The 13,281-nt window shown below is 64.7% G+C and overlaps 1 protein-coding gene across 3 annotated transcripts; it reads right to left on the bottom strand.

Annotated features, from left to right (window-relative positions):
* Positions 1-1,811: 1,811 nt before the first annotated feature.
* Positions 1,812-11,507, bottom strand: MAB21L4 (mab-21 like 4). 3 transcript variants are annotated; one of them, XM_032269498.1, is made up of 5 exons: positions 10,180-11,507; positions 6,798-7,023; positions 5,315-5,468; positions 3,675-4,031; positions 1,812-2,552 (listed from the first exon to the last, which is right to left on the bottom strand). In XM_032269498.1, exons 1-5 carry the CDS (start codon positions 10,691-10,693, stop codon positions 2,460-2,462), a joined length of 1,344 nt encoding a protein of 447 aa, XP_032125389.1. In that variant the 5' UTR covers positions 10,694-11,507; the 3' UTR covers positions 1,812-2,459. The 3 variants fall into 3 exon arrangements, with proteins under 3 accessions (XP_032125389.1, XP_032125391.1, XP_032125390.1); XM_032269500.1 differs by lacking the exon at positions 10,180-11,507 and adding an exon at positions 7,136-8,037 and having other exon boundaries at positions 6,798-7,028; XM_032269499.1 differs by lacking the exon at positions 10,180-11,507 and adding an exon at positions 7,188-8,037.
* Between the last annotated feature and the right edge of the window lie 1,774 nt (positions 11,508-13,281).

The following is a 13,281-nucleotide window of genomic DNA, read 5'->3' as shown; positions in this document are numbered from 1 at the left end:
CATTCACACCATGGTGGTATCGTAGCATGAATCTGCTCAAGAACCTGCTTTGCCTTGGCCCCACTCAGAACCAACAGCTGTCCGAGTCCCCTGGCAAATGGACATTCCCAAGAGAGGTGCAAGTAGCCTCCAAAATCCAGTGAGGCCTACCCAGCACCATGCTTGTTCTTCACAGTAGGTGGGCAAGGTACAAAAACTTCTCCTTTACCTTGGAAGCAATGTCTCAGCACGCCCTAGGCCACTGAGCCTCTAAAGTCTTCATCTGTGGGCCAGACCTTGAGACAGTAAGGTTGGCCTCCCACCCTCTGGAATGAATGTGTCTACAAGGCATCCAAAGAACTGTCCAGTCAACGCTCTCCAGTTCTAATATGCATGATGGCATCAATACAGTGAACCAGCAGAATATCCCACAGAGCATCCGGGGGATGAAGGCCCAGGAGGCCCGCGTGTGATACAGAGAAGAGGGCTCACATCGGCCTAGGCCAGACCGGGGACTCACACTGTTATCTCTTCCAAGTGAACGCAAACTGTGTCTGAGCCTCCCCTCTGATGGGGATTAGAAACAATGCATTTCCCAGGCCCGTGGCCACATACGAGTTCCAGAGGCCGGGCTGTACTGCTGTGCTAAGGATACCATGTCTAGCGCAGCTCCTGGACTGCGGGTTACAACCTGGTCAGCTTCAGGTAATCCACTGCCATTCACCGTAATCCGCCTGACTTCTGCTGGGCCATGCTGGTGAGTTAAAGCCTCTGAAGGTGGCACTGCATTCTGTCAGTGTACCAGGAGGTGGTATGTTTGCTGGGTTGGCTTGGTCATGGAAATACGGATGATTTCAGCGCAGCCTTCCCCTTGGCCCTTCCTGCTCTTTCAGCTCTTACTCCTGCTGCGTGCAGCCACCCTGCTTCCCAATCAAATGCCAAGGGAATGGCCACAGGGTGGGCCTGGCCCTTCAGATCCGTAATGAATCAGATGTGAACCAAGACTCTGTCTTCCACCAGCCCCCACTCTAGTGGGGGAGGAGTGTGTCATGTTGTGTCCCCTCCCGTGGTCGTCGGCTCAGGCCCTGGATCTCGAGGCCTTCAAGGGGCCTGGGCATCTCCTGTCGTCAGTGGTGCTTCCTCTGCAGATGGCCAGAGATCCCTTTCAAGGAGGCTCCGGGGAGCTGCCGCTGCATGGATTGCAGGTCCCCTACGAGAGCCTAGGGCAGGCATTGAGGGGTAAATACCCCTGAGAGGCCAGAGCTGAAGAATAGGAAACGTCCAATGGGCAGGACCCACGCAGGTCACGGGGCGGCAGGCAGGCTGTGTGGCTGATGGGAGAACGTGAGGGCGGGGGGCACAGAGTGGTAAGGACAGACACGGGTGGCGCGGACGCCAGGAGAGGACTCCTTACCTCAGAGACTGGGGTATATTAGTAGGTTCCGTGGGGCTGTAAACCACCAGCTGAGACTGGGTGACGAATAACAAGGTTGAATTGACTCGCAGTCCGCAGGCTGCACAGGAAGCATGGCTGGGAGGCTCAGGACACACAATCATGGTGGAAGGTGAAGGGGAAGGAGGCGCGTCTCACGCGGCGGGAGGAGGAGGGGGACGGAAAAGGAAGGTGCCTGCGCACTCTCAGACAACCAGGTCCCATGAGAGCCCACTATGGCGGGGACGGCGAGGCGGGGGGGCGCGTCCTCACTATGGCGGGGACGGCGAGGGGGGGGGGCGCGTCCTCACTATGGCGGGGACGGCGAGGGGGAGTCCACCCGCGATCCCATCACTCCCACGCACCCCTCCCAACACTGGGGAGTACAGTTCGGCATGAGTTGGGGCCACTTCCCCAGGGACGGGCAGACGCAGATGGGACTAGTCCTGGGCGGGCGGGCTCATGGCCGTGTGCCCCCTCTGCCGGCCTGAGTTTGCTGTAAGAACAAGGTTGGAGGTGGGATGCCTGGAGAAGGGGGTCATTGGTAGAGAATGGAGAAGACTCAGAATTATCCATCTGCACGGGGGCCTCTTCTGCTTGTAGGGGAAATGTTTTCCACACAGATATACGAGACGTGGAGAGTGTCTTTTCTGCTGCGTATGCCGCGCACGTTCCTTTATTTGAGACCAAATATACAGCACTTCATCACCAAGGAATGGCACATGGTGCAGGCCGGGCCAGGCGCTCAGCCCCAGGTCTCAGCCAGTGTGGCTTTCTTGTCAGCACCATGTGGCTGGGTCAACAGGCACCACGTGGAAAGCGTGGCACCTGCCTCCAGGCCCTCACCCCGGGACGAAGTGCTCCAGGAGGACTGCTCTGCCTCGCCAGGCACTGAAAGACTCTCAGAGGCCACTCCTGGGGACAAAATCCCTCCCTCACCCCCTCCATGAGCAGCCCATTCCTTCTCCCAGATGCCCCAGGACCTCCCGTGGCGTGGTACAGTCTGTGGGGCGGCCGTGAATGGGTGGCCAAGGCTGGGCGGCCCCCCTCATCTCTCCTTGCTGCCCAGAGTCCTGGTCTTCTGGAAGATGCTCTGCATGGCAGCGATCCGGTCCTCATCCTGGATGTTGAAGACCTGGAACTGCAGCAGGTTGGGGGGAGAAGGGTTAGCAGAACCACTGGAGCCCGTCATAAGCTCTCAGGGCCGAGAGCACAGCGCGGAACAACTGGCCTCCCTGGGACCCCCTGGCCTTCCTGCCCCGGGTATCTGCCTGGACGGGCACCCCCAGCCTCTGCTGCTCCGCAACCCCCACATCACACACAGGCGTCCCTGGCCTGGGTCTGCAGAGTGGAGGCCCCACGGGTGCTGCTTGAAGGCTGCCTCCGGTGACCACCCCGCCCCCGCCCCTGCCCACTCAGGTCCACTGAGAGCTCAGAGCACAGCCCCTGCCCCCCCATCTACAGGCTCTGGGGTAACAATTCTTAAGTGTCAGGCAGGGGAGGAGACCCCGGAGCCATCAGCATCTCAACAGGCGGGAGTTTGCTGGAATAGGACGAAAGACCCCCAGCAAAAAGCTGCTGTCCTGGGGCCTCACCGCTGCCAGGACATGGGAAGGGTGGTGGAGAAACTCCGGATGTGCCCTGGAAGGGGGCCGTGTTTGCTCCTGGGATGGGGGTGAGAGCTGGGCCCTGGGCGAGGAGCAGAGTGGACCCTGGGCAGGCTCCTCGGCAGGAGTGGCAGAGCCTGGGGCACAGGGCGGGGCAGCTGCTGGGGCCTCCAGGCACCCATGAGAAGTGGCCCAGGGGACACAGGGCCGCAAGGGGCATGGCTGTGGATTCCTGAGTCCAGGGAGAAGGAAGCGGTCCCAGTGAGGCCCAGGTAAGGTCAGAGCCCTTCATGAGGAATGGAGCTCTGGGGTAGGCAGCTGGGCCTCTGAGGGCTTACTGTGAGCTGGGGGACAACTCTGGTGGGAAACGGAGGCAGGGTCAGACTGGCTGCCCTGGTTCCAGGGAGCAGCTCCGGGCCCTGTGAAGCCACCAGCAAGGGGACCCCCGCAGCCCGTGGGGGTCCCCACATATCACACACGTGTGATCCCCACATATCACACGTCCCCGCAGACACCATCCATGGAGCCCCTGATCTGGCCTCAGCATTCCTGGGGCCCCTGATCCAGGAGAGAGTGGGTGGGGAGCTGGGCCAGGGCTGTGTCCCCACCCTCCCGCGCCCCTGGGCTGGCCCGAGGCCCCCACAGCCAGCACCCACCTTGTCCAGCAGGACGTCGAAGTAGGCGGTGGCCCAGTAGGTGGGGTCGCTGGCCGGCAGCTGCAGGAGCGCCTTGAGCCCGGAGCTGACGCGCGGCGGGGGGCTGCGGCCCAGGTGGGTGGCGTGGATGCGCAGCGCCGCCTCGGGCTGGCTGGCGAAGCCCTCCACGCGCTGGTAGACGACGCCGAGGTCCAGGCCGCTGCCCTGCAGCAGGTTGTGATGCGGGTGGAGGAAGTGGGGCAGCCTCCGCGTGGCCAGACAGCACAGCAGCACCACGAGCACACGGTACACAGCGCCCTGCAGCTCCGCCCAGTCCTCGGGCGCCGGGAAGAGCGTGGAGGCCCACAGCAGCACCATCTGCGGGACCGCAGGGTCAGCCTCCACCCAGCTGGCCCAGCCTGCGCCCCCTCCCTCACCCCAGCTGCCCCTCCCTGCTCCCACCCACCCCTCTCCATGTCCCAGTTGGAGTCCCAGGCCCCTCCCACCCACTGCCCCAGGCCCCTCCCACCCACTGCCCCAGCCTGCTGGCTCCCAAAAGCAGGAAACCCCTCTCTCTCCTCTCCTGCCTGGCCCTGACCCTGGGGTCCCACCCCCAGCCCCTATCTTCACCCCCCAGGACCTCCCTTGGGGGCCTCTGCAGCTCCCAGCATCCTCTGGGCCTTTCTGTCATTTCCTTGGGCCCTTTGAGCTCCTACTCACCCCCTGCAGCCCAACCCAACAGGCCCATGGCATTGTCACGGTGATGGTCTGTGTGCTCACCACCCCAAGACCTGCGCTGCCTGCAGCCGCCCCAGAGGCCCTCGTCCTCCCTCCCGCCCCAGGCCCTGTCTCACAGGCCCTTCCCAAACCTCCTCTTCCACTGCCCCCGCACCCTGCGGTGGATTTTGGGGTTGGGAACCACCGTACATCCGACCTCAAGGGACGCTGAAAGCTCCAGGTCGGGTGGAAGCCTGAGAGGCATGGCCAGAGGCCGCCTGGGGACCCCCGACACCAGGAGGGGCACCTCTCCGTCAACACGGAGCCAGGTGAAGGGGCCAGCCCCAGCCATGGAGCAGCGCCCAGTCGGCCAGACACTCCACAGAGGAGTCAGCCGAGCCGAGACCCAGGACAGCATAGCCCCACCTGCCTCCCGGGTTGGGGTGGGCTGGAGTCCCGGCCCTGCCTGTTCCTTGTCCTTCTCAGCATTGACGTTACAAAGCCCCAGGAGGTCACAGTTGTGCCAGAATATCTCTGCAGCCCAGGAAGCGGTGGGAGGGGGTGCCTGGACTCTCCTGGGAACCCCCAGAGGGAGGCGTCCCTGCCGGCTGACATTCCCAGACGCTGGGAGGAGGCTCGCTGGGCAGGAACACCCAGCTCTGGGAGGCCCCTCCCTGAGGTTCTTCCCAACAGTGTCCCAAGCCAGGAGGGCCTCTGAGGTCAAGACCCAGGAATGACAAAGGCCAGCCGGTGGTACCATGGCCCCTGCCGCCACATCCCCACGACCCTCACAAGCCATGTCTTCCCCTCCTCAGAACCTGGGCAGGTCCTCAAAATCCTCGTGACTCCAGCTGCCCGCCATCAGGGCTGGCAGGAGGGACACGCCCAGGTGCACCTACCCCAGGGCCCCGGTCGTGGACAACCTGCAGAGCCCCGCCCGGTACCTTCAGATGGCTGAAGGTCAGGCCGTCGGTCCGGCCACCGTCTCGCCAGCTCTCATGATTCACCCGGTCGAGGACGGAGAGACTGTCCAGGCGATGGCCCTGCAGGGAGCCTAGCTCCCCCAGCAGCCTGGTGAGCAGGTAGTCAGTGGAGGTCCTGGGGCCCAGACAGACGCACTGGGTCAGTCCCCGCTGCTGCCGGCCCCCGGTGTGGGGAGCTCTGAGCCCCGGAGGCTCGGGCCCAGGCTGGGGCTGTGCTGCGCTGCGCTGTGCCTGCAGGTGGGACCCGGCCCAGACCCCAGGTTCTCAGGAGCCGCGGTCACCGGCTGTGCAGTGCACGCCTGGTTTCCATGGAGACTCCTTGGCCCGGGTTCAGGGGGCGTAGAGCCTCTGGGCCGTCCCGGCCCTTTGTGTAGACAGGAAGGTGCCTCTCAGGCCTGCCAGGCCTCAGCCACCCAGCCCAGGGGTGTGACAGCTCCACCCACGGCCCCTGTCAGAAGCCCAGGGCAGCAGCCTCCAGGGCCAGCCACACAAGGGGCTCCGAATCTCTGCTCCCCACTCCCACACCACCCAGACCCGTCGCTCAGAGCAGCTCACACCAGGGGCTTGATGTACACGTGCTAGACGGGCTGGGGGCAGGGCCTGGCCTCACAACCTTCACGGAGCTGCTGCAGGGGACAGTCTGCAGGACATGGGGCACCAAAATGTCATTCTCCCATTTACTTGCAAAGATGACTCTGCCCAGCCCAGCCCTTCCCCTTCCTGGGAAGGTGGGAAGCCATTCCACGAGCCTCAATGCCACCCCCGCTCCACGCTCAGGGGTCAGCGGGAGCACAGGGCGGGGTATGAGGTCGCTGGTTCTCCGCTGAGCCTTTCCTTGCAGGAGAAAACCACAGGAGGGGCATGACAGCTTTGTAAAGCCCTCCCCTGACAGAGTGTGGATCCAATCATCCTTCCAGCAAGTTGGGGGTCAGGGGTGAGCCACCCCAGAGGCTGCTGCAGCAACGTGGGATCTGGATGGGGCGCAGTCCCTGGCCACAGTCCCTGCTTGGGGTCTTGAGGGGAGCTCAGCCTCTGCCCAGCGCCCTTTCCTCCCTCTCACAGACACCAGTGTGGATGCACCCTGACTCTGTGGGGACCCTCCCAGCTTCTCTGGGAACCCGCCCTGCCTGGACGGGCTGCCTGACCTCTCAGCGACTTTCCTGCCCCAAGCAAAAGCCGGGTAATGAAAGGTCCCATCTAGGGCAGGGTCTCTCATCACCCAGCATCAGATGCCACCATCCCCCTTCCCACTCAGGAGAGGACACATTTCTATCCTCCCTGCAGCCAGAGACCCCAGCAATCTCAGGGGAACACACATGCCCATGGGGGCAGAGGCAGGCAGAGGGCCCGGCAGATCCTTCTGATGGGGGCCGGGGCAGCATCGGGGTGCTGGCCCCTTCCTGCCCGCTCCCCGAGAGCCTTGTGACCAGGAGGGCAAGCCTACCTCCAGAGCTGGGCGCTGGCTGGCACCAGGTCCACCCCTTGGCTGAGGACCCTTCTCAGGCTGGCCTCGGGGAATCCAGGCATCTGCTGGGCCCCCTCCAGCGCAGGAACCCCAAGCCCCCTTCTCACCACGGGCACCACGTGGAAGCGGATTGTCCTCCAGCCGCTGGACACCAGCAAGGACAGGTGCAGCTGCTCCTCCCTCAGGCTGTCCGCGTTCAGCGAACCTGCAAAGACCCATGTCACGCCAGGCCCTCGACCCGCCTCCCTGCCCAGGACACTCCCCAGACCCCTCCTGCTGCCGACCTGGCCCCTGCCCCTCCTCACCTCTCCCCTGCAGCCTTCTCTGCTGGCCCCCACCTGCAGGCTGCAGTGCCCCAATCCCCGATACCTGTGTCCATCCCTGGACCTCAGCGAGTGAGGGGCTGGCCAGCATGCCTGCCCAGCAGTGACAGTCCTGGGCACAACTGTCAGTGATGACAGCAGCATCTTATGTGAGGTCTTCCTTCCCCAGGCACTGCCCTCCCCCACACCCCAGGGCCCTGCCTGCTGTGCCCAACAGGCCTTCCTGAGCCTGCCCACTTTGCCCCAGCACTGGTACCAAAGCCCCAGGCTTCAGCTAGCCTCCCACCTCCTGACAGTGGCCGGGTGTCTCTGCTGCCTTCTCTGCGGGGAAGGGGGCAGGAACAGCCCAGGCTGGGGCCAGCAGGGCCCCCACCCCAGAGCTGGAGAGGGTGAAGCCAGGTTGGGCCTCTCCTCCCCCGTGCCCTTGTTCCTGGAAGCTTCCCTGAGAGCCTCCTGCCCTCAAACCACTGCGTGCACAGAAACCATGTCGCACCCAGGTCTAGGGGACCAGTTTACATGATGGGGGCAGCTGGGGAGGGAGGGACAGGCCCAGGCCAGGCTCAGTTCCCGTGGAGAGACGAGCCCATGGCGGCCGGCAGCAGCAACCCGGCTCGGCCACCCCGTTTCTGGGCTGCCCAGGCCAGCAGGCTCACAGTGCCCAAGCCCAGCCGCTCTTCCTGACCAGGCCTGGGTCCCCGCTTACCAGAGAGCCCTGGCCCGAGAGCCCCATGGCCTCTGTCACCTCACAGGCGGCACACTCTGGTCAAGAGTTTCCCACTCCACTCCTTACTCAGACCCCACCCCGGGGCCCAACGCGGTGCCCTCTTCCCTAACTCGGAGCTCAGAGCCCCAGAGGGGCTGTTCCAGGGCGTGATGGGGCGAGGCTGGGGGTTCTGGCGAGTCCCCAGCGGTGACGTAACACTCAGGGTGAGCACAGACACCTGCATGGCCCCACCCAACACGGGCCAGGGGCCGGGGGAGGGGCCGCCCCTCCCCTCCCCTCCCCAGCTGCCCAGCCAGGGCGCCCCAGTCAGAGGGAGCGAGGCCCAGGCAGCATGCTGGCATGTCCCTGGGAATCCTGGCCTGTGCCTCGGGAAAGGTCCCTCTCGTGAGTGAGCATGGGGCCTGCACTCCCACCATCCCGCTGCCCTTCCAGAGAGAGCCTGGTCCCGCTGTGTGAACCCTCAGCACCCACAATCTCCTGTCGGGCAGCTCTGGGGACCCCTCTGGGACCCACCCCAGGGCAACCCTGGCCCTGCCGCGCAGGCAGCCCATCCCTCAAGGGCCTCAGTTCCCATCAGTGAGAGAGGAGGGGCCCCTCCATGCAGCCAGTCAGAGCCGCCTCTGGGAGCCACACACCTCGTCTGGCCAGCCACACCGCTCCTGCCTGTGACCAGGCAGCCTGGAAGGTAGCCATGCCTGCACCAGCCCCCGGGCTGGCCTCACCGGTTCCCAGGGTGGGGGCAGCCTGACCTCGTCACCTGGGCTGCTGCCGCCTCCCTTTTAAGGTAAGTGTCAGGAAACAACGCCCGGAATGTCCCTGCCGCCCAGCCCAGCGCAGCTTCGGGGCCGTGGGCGCGGCCTGCAGTATCGGGTCTGCTTTCTCAGGGCACAGTCTGGGGTGTGAGCAGCTTAGACTGAACCGTAACGACCCAGCACCTGGCATGACCTCCTGCTCACCCCAGCAGGTAGGCCCATCTCACAGGTGGGCATTAGGCCGCAGTGGACAGGGCCAGGTGACTTCAGGCAAGAAGACACAAATCCCCACCCCACGGCTGGCATGATTAGAGGTTCAGAAGATGCTGGGGCAGGGGGAAGGCTTGCTGGGAGCACCAGAGGCTGACACCCCGAGGTCAGGCCCATCATTCACCCCAGGAAACCAGACAGCTCTGGGGAGGCTTCTGTTCGAATCCACCCTCCGGGCCCTCTGGCGCAGACAGGCCTGGCTGTGTGTGGCGGAAGCACACCCTCCCCAAGAACCCACAGAAGGTGCCCCGCCTCCCGGCCGGCCCCAGGGCAGGGCAGACCTCTGCAGGTCACGGCCTCCGGGGAAGGCGAGCTGACCACTCCACCCACTGACCTCACGGTGGACACGAGGGTCAGATAAATACCAGGGAGGTGACTCAAGGCAACAAGGCCCTGTGAGGACGGGGGTGACTCACGTGACAAGCCTGTCCCTCCCAAGGGAAGCAGGACATTCTGTTCCAGTCCCCAGTTCCCCTCCAGGACGGAGGATGGCTGCACCACTCAGGGTCCCTGTCATCCTGGCCCCTGCACAGGACAAGCCCTGTCCTCCCAGCCACCCTCGCCGTCCAGGCAGCCCTGCGGAAGGAGCCCTGGGCTCAGACTCACCCTGGATTGTGTCAGCAAGGCCCCAGAGGAGGGACTGAGGCCAGCCCCTGCCCTCGTGGAAGCTTCAGAGCCCACTTCGGGCTCAAGACACCAACAGGCACAAGCTGATAAGACACACACACACACACACACACACACACACACACACGCGCATTCACACCCCTGCATTCACATGCACGCGGGCAGGCACACACACACCCCTCCCCCCGGTATAACGTGACCAGCACTGGAAGCGGGGATGGGACGGCCTCGAGGTCACAGGCCGTGACTGGCGACAGAGCCACCTGCCCAGAGCCCTGTGAGGGACCCTCCTGCAAGTCTGCCAGCGAAGCGGCTGCCCCAGACTCCAGCCACTGAAGGAGTGGCTCCGTGGAAACCCCAGGGTAGACACACATGACTCAGGACACAGCAGCTGTCTGCTCAGAGGCATTTGGAGCTGGAGGACCTCAGTGAGGTCTCCCGACTTCCGTGCCCCAAAGCACAGTGATCACACACATGCACACATGCCTGCGCATGCAGTCACCACAGAGGACGTTGCCACCCTGTGCACGGGGACGCAGCAATCACACGCATGCGCACTCGCACGCTTGCACACAGACACCCACAGCGGGCAGGTGCGGCTCCGTGAGCTCCACACAGCAGCCACTCAGTGCACAGACACGTGCGGACTGGGTGTCGCCTGCTACCTGGCGCGATGAGGCTGTGGTGCTTGCAGTGGACGATGGCCGCCACCAGCAGGTCCCTGAGGACACACAGGACCTTGCTGGGCACAATGTGTCCACGGCACTTGGCGTCCCCCTCCGAGGAGGCAGTGAAGATATCATCGGTGGTCCACCGCTCCAGGCCAGCCCCTTCCCTGGGCACACCCAGGCGGCATAACTCGGGGCCATCCCCCGGCTGGGCAGCCTCTGGCTCCTCAATCAGCAGAGCCTCGGCGTCCACCCGCAGGGGCACCTCCATGTCCAGGGGGTCCTCAGAGGAGCGCAGGGCGAACTGGAAGGCCTCCAGGCCTCGGGAGTAGTCCACGGTGAAGCGGGGGTCCAGGGCGTGCACGCGCTCCAGCAGCGTGAGCAGCACGTTCTCTGCGCGCTGGAAGTCCTGGGCACGCGGCGCCCCCCGGGACCGGATGGCCTGCAGGTAGTGGTGCCACAGGGGCACCTGCACGGCCGTGGTTGCGGTGGGGGCGGCGGGGGCGGGCATCCTGTCGGCAGCGGCAGGCGAGGGCCGATGGCCCCTGAGGAGGACTCAGAAGGCCGGGAGCGCAGGTGGGCTGAGAGGAGGCGGCTGCCCAGGTGAGCCTTGGGTCTGCAGGTGGGGCCTCGGCTCTCCACAGAGCAGAATTCCAGAGCGATGGCACTGCTAGCAGGTGAAATACCGGAACTATTTAAGGCCTTTGAAGTGGGGGTGAGTCAGTCCCCAGCAATTGGGAATGTCACAGGGGCCGGGGCAGGCGGAGGCTGGGCTTGGTTAAGGCCCTCCTCCCTCCTGTCAGAAGAGCTCTCTCATCTTAGGCCTAAGGCAGGCTCCTGTCCCAGCCAGGCTTGGGGTCCCTGGAGGAATACTGCGGCTGGCCTGCGCGTCCCTGGGAGGGGAGCCTGTGTGGGGTCCCGATGGGCCTCTGCCCACGCTGTCCCCAGCCCAGGGGCAGGTCCCTGGGTCAAGCCCCCCTGCCCCAGCCTCCCTGCCAGATGGGAGGGAACACAAGGCACCGCCGTGCCAATGAGAAAGGGGGGCAGGGCGGTGGCAGCGGGGGAGCCCCGGCCTCTCTAAGGCTGCCTGGAAGGTGGGGAACCCAGGGGCCAAGTCTCTACAGTGTTCCCCTGAGATACCTGTGCCCGGCTAAAAGAAGACGCCTGACACTTGCACAGGCCACAGCTCGGGCGTGACTCCTGCCTCTGAGCCTGCTGCGCATCCAGCCACCTGGGCCTGGGACCCCGGGGCTGCCCATCCCCACCCCACCCTGCCCCACCCTGCCTCCAACCTGAGCGGAGCTGGCACCCGCCTGCCCAGGAGCTGGAGCTCATCTAGTTGCAGAGAGAAGCAGTCTCCGAGGCTCCCCTCGTCCCACCATCCCCCTCCAGCACCTGCGCCAGGCACCCTGCGGGCCCCGCCCGCCTCCCTTCGCAGAGCCCTGCAAGTCCCAACCAGCAGGGAGCCGCCCCACCGCCCCTTGGCCCTGCCAGCTGGCCGTGTGCATCAGTGCTCGGCCGCAGGGGTGTCTGCAAACAGTGAACGTACACACAGCCCCACACCGGCGTCGGGGAGATGGGCCTCTCACCCCCTGGGGAGTCAGAGCTATGGCCCGAACCAGGACCCCAGGAGGGGGGGGACAGGGGGCAGGAGCCACTCACTTCCTGGTGCCTGGGAGTTTCTGTGAGGGGCTGCAGCCCAGTGAGCGGGTCTCTGCTTCCACGCCTCCCAGGACAGGGAGATCACCACCTCACAGGGCAGCCCACGGTCAGGCGAGACACATCCTCCTCCCCCAGCCTGGCCCACTCCTGTTCTCTGGAGCTGCTTGGAGCACGTGTGCGCCTCACCAGGACAGCTGTTCAGGTTCAAGGACCCATTTGTCCTGGGCCTTCACCCATGGCCTGCCTAGGCCCCCAGGCACAGCCGCGTGCCACCGTCCCCATCTCCACGGGCCTCTGGCCTGCGGGGAGGTGGGCACTGCTGCAGGGCAACTGGACCCTGCATCCTGGAGAGCCCTGTCCCGCCCCTCAGCCTTGGCCACAGCTGCCCAGGGAGCTCATCTGCCTGAGACATGTCTTCAACATCTGTGATTTGAGGACCCCTTCAGTGTCCCAGCTCCACCTCCCAGAAACCTCCCAGTGATCTGAATTCGCCCAGGAGACCCCCCCAATCTACCCGAAGTGCCCAGGCCGAGCCACGAGAAGAGCTGGGCTCCTCAGCCGCCAAGCTGCCCCCTCCGGTGGCCACAGAGCAGGCCCCTCTCCCTTGGGGCAGCCTCAGGCTGTGCACCCTCCTTTGCCCCTAAAACCCCTCTCCCACTGCTGTCAAGGGCCCAAGGACAGGGGATTCCAGGGCCCCCCTCAGCAGGAGATTCCACCTGGCTGTCCCCCTTCCGGCCGCCACCCTGTCCTGTCCTTCACTGGCTCCAGCCAGTTCCTGAGCTGAACCCAGCTGGTTGCCCCAAGGGACCCCGCTCTCTGCATCTGTGCCTGGCTGAGGTCAGATCTTCCAGGGCCAGGCCCCATCCTGGCCCCTTGGCCCCTCTGGGGGGTGGTGAATGGCATGGTGATCTCGCTGTGGCTAGAGCAGTGTCACACTCGGTGAACCCAGAACCAGACGATGCCAGGCTCACAGGATCATGTGACCGCACCAGGAAATCCCTGGGAAGCTGGACCCGCCCTCGGGAGAGAGAGGAGACGTGCTGACGGAGGGGATGCTGGCGCCTTCCCTGGACAGCTGGGCAGCTTTGACCACAAAGGGTCAAAGCTCCAGAGGCCTGCAGGCAGCACCAGCCACAGTGCACCCCAGACCCCAATGCTGACCCCAGGAGGGCAGTGTGGTCAGGGTGGGAAGGGTCAGAGAGGCCAGACGGGCCATGGGGCCTCGGCAACTCACAAAGGGGCCCCTTGGCACCCGGGGCAACCGCAAACGCTCAGATGGGTGTTGATTCAGTCTCTCCATGGAGCGGAGTGCAGGCCAGGGCTCGGATCCTGTATTTCAGGAAGTCCCAGATGTGCTGGGAAAGGCGGGTGGGAAGGAGACATTCCGGCCTGAGCAGAGTCCCCGGGCTGAACTCCGAGGAGGCATCAGGGGCACAC

Source organism: Sapajus apella, unplaced genomic scaffold (assembly GCF_009761245.1).
Source record: "Sapajus apella isolate SASKATOON/1434 unplaced genomic scaffold, GSC_monkey_1.0 scaffold194, whole genome shotgun sequence".
In the NCBI taxonomy this organism is placed as follows: Eukaryota; Metazoa; Chordata; class Mammalia; order Primates; family Cebidae; genus Sapajus; species Sapajus apella.
The sequence above is the reverse complement of the archived record's forward strand: the minus strand, read 5'-3'. Positions and strand labels throughout refer to the sequence as shown.

What these genes read in the sequence shown, in the direction of transcription:
- MAB21L4 (XM_032269498.1), bottom strand. Translation starts at nt 10,693, where the DNA reads ATGCCCGCCCCCGCCGCCCCCACCGCAACCACGGCCGTGCAGGTGCCC. An exon ending in GCCAGCGCCCAGCTCTGGAG is followed by an intron (nt 5,469 to 6,797) that starts GTAGGCTTGCCC and finishes TCTGGGCCCCAG; the next exon opens with GACCTCCACTGACTACCTGC. An exon ending in TGACCTTCAGCCATCTGAAG is followed by an intron (nt 4,032 to 5,314) that starts GTACCGGGCGGG and finishes GCGGTCCCGCAG; the next exon opens with ATGGTGCTGCTGTGGGCCTC.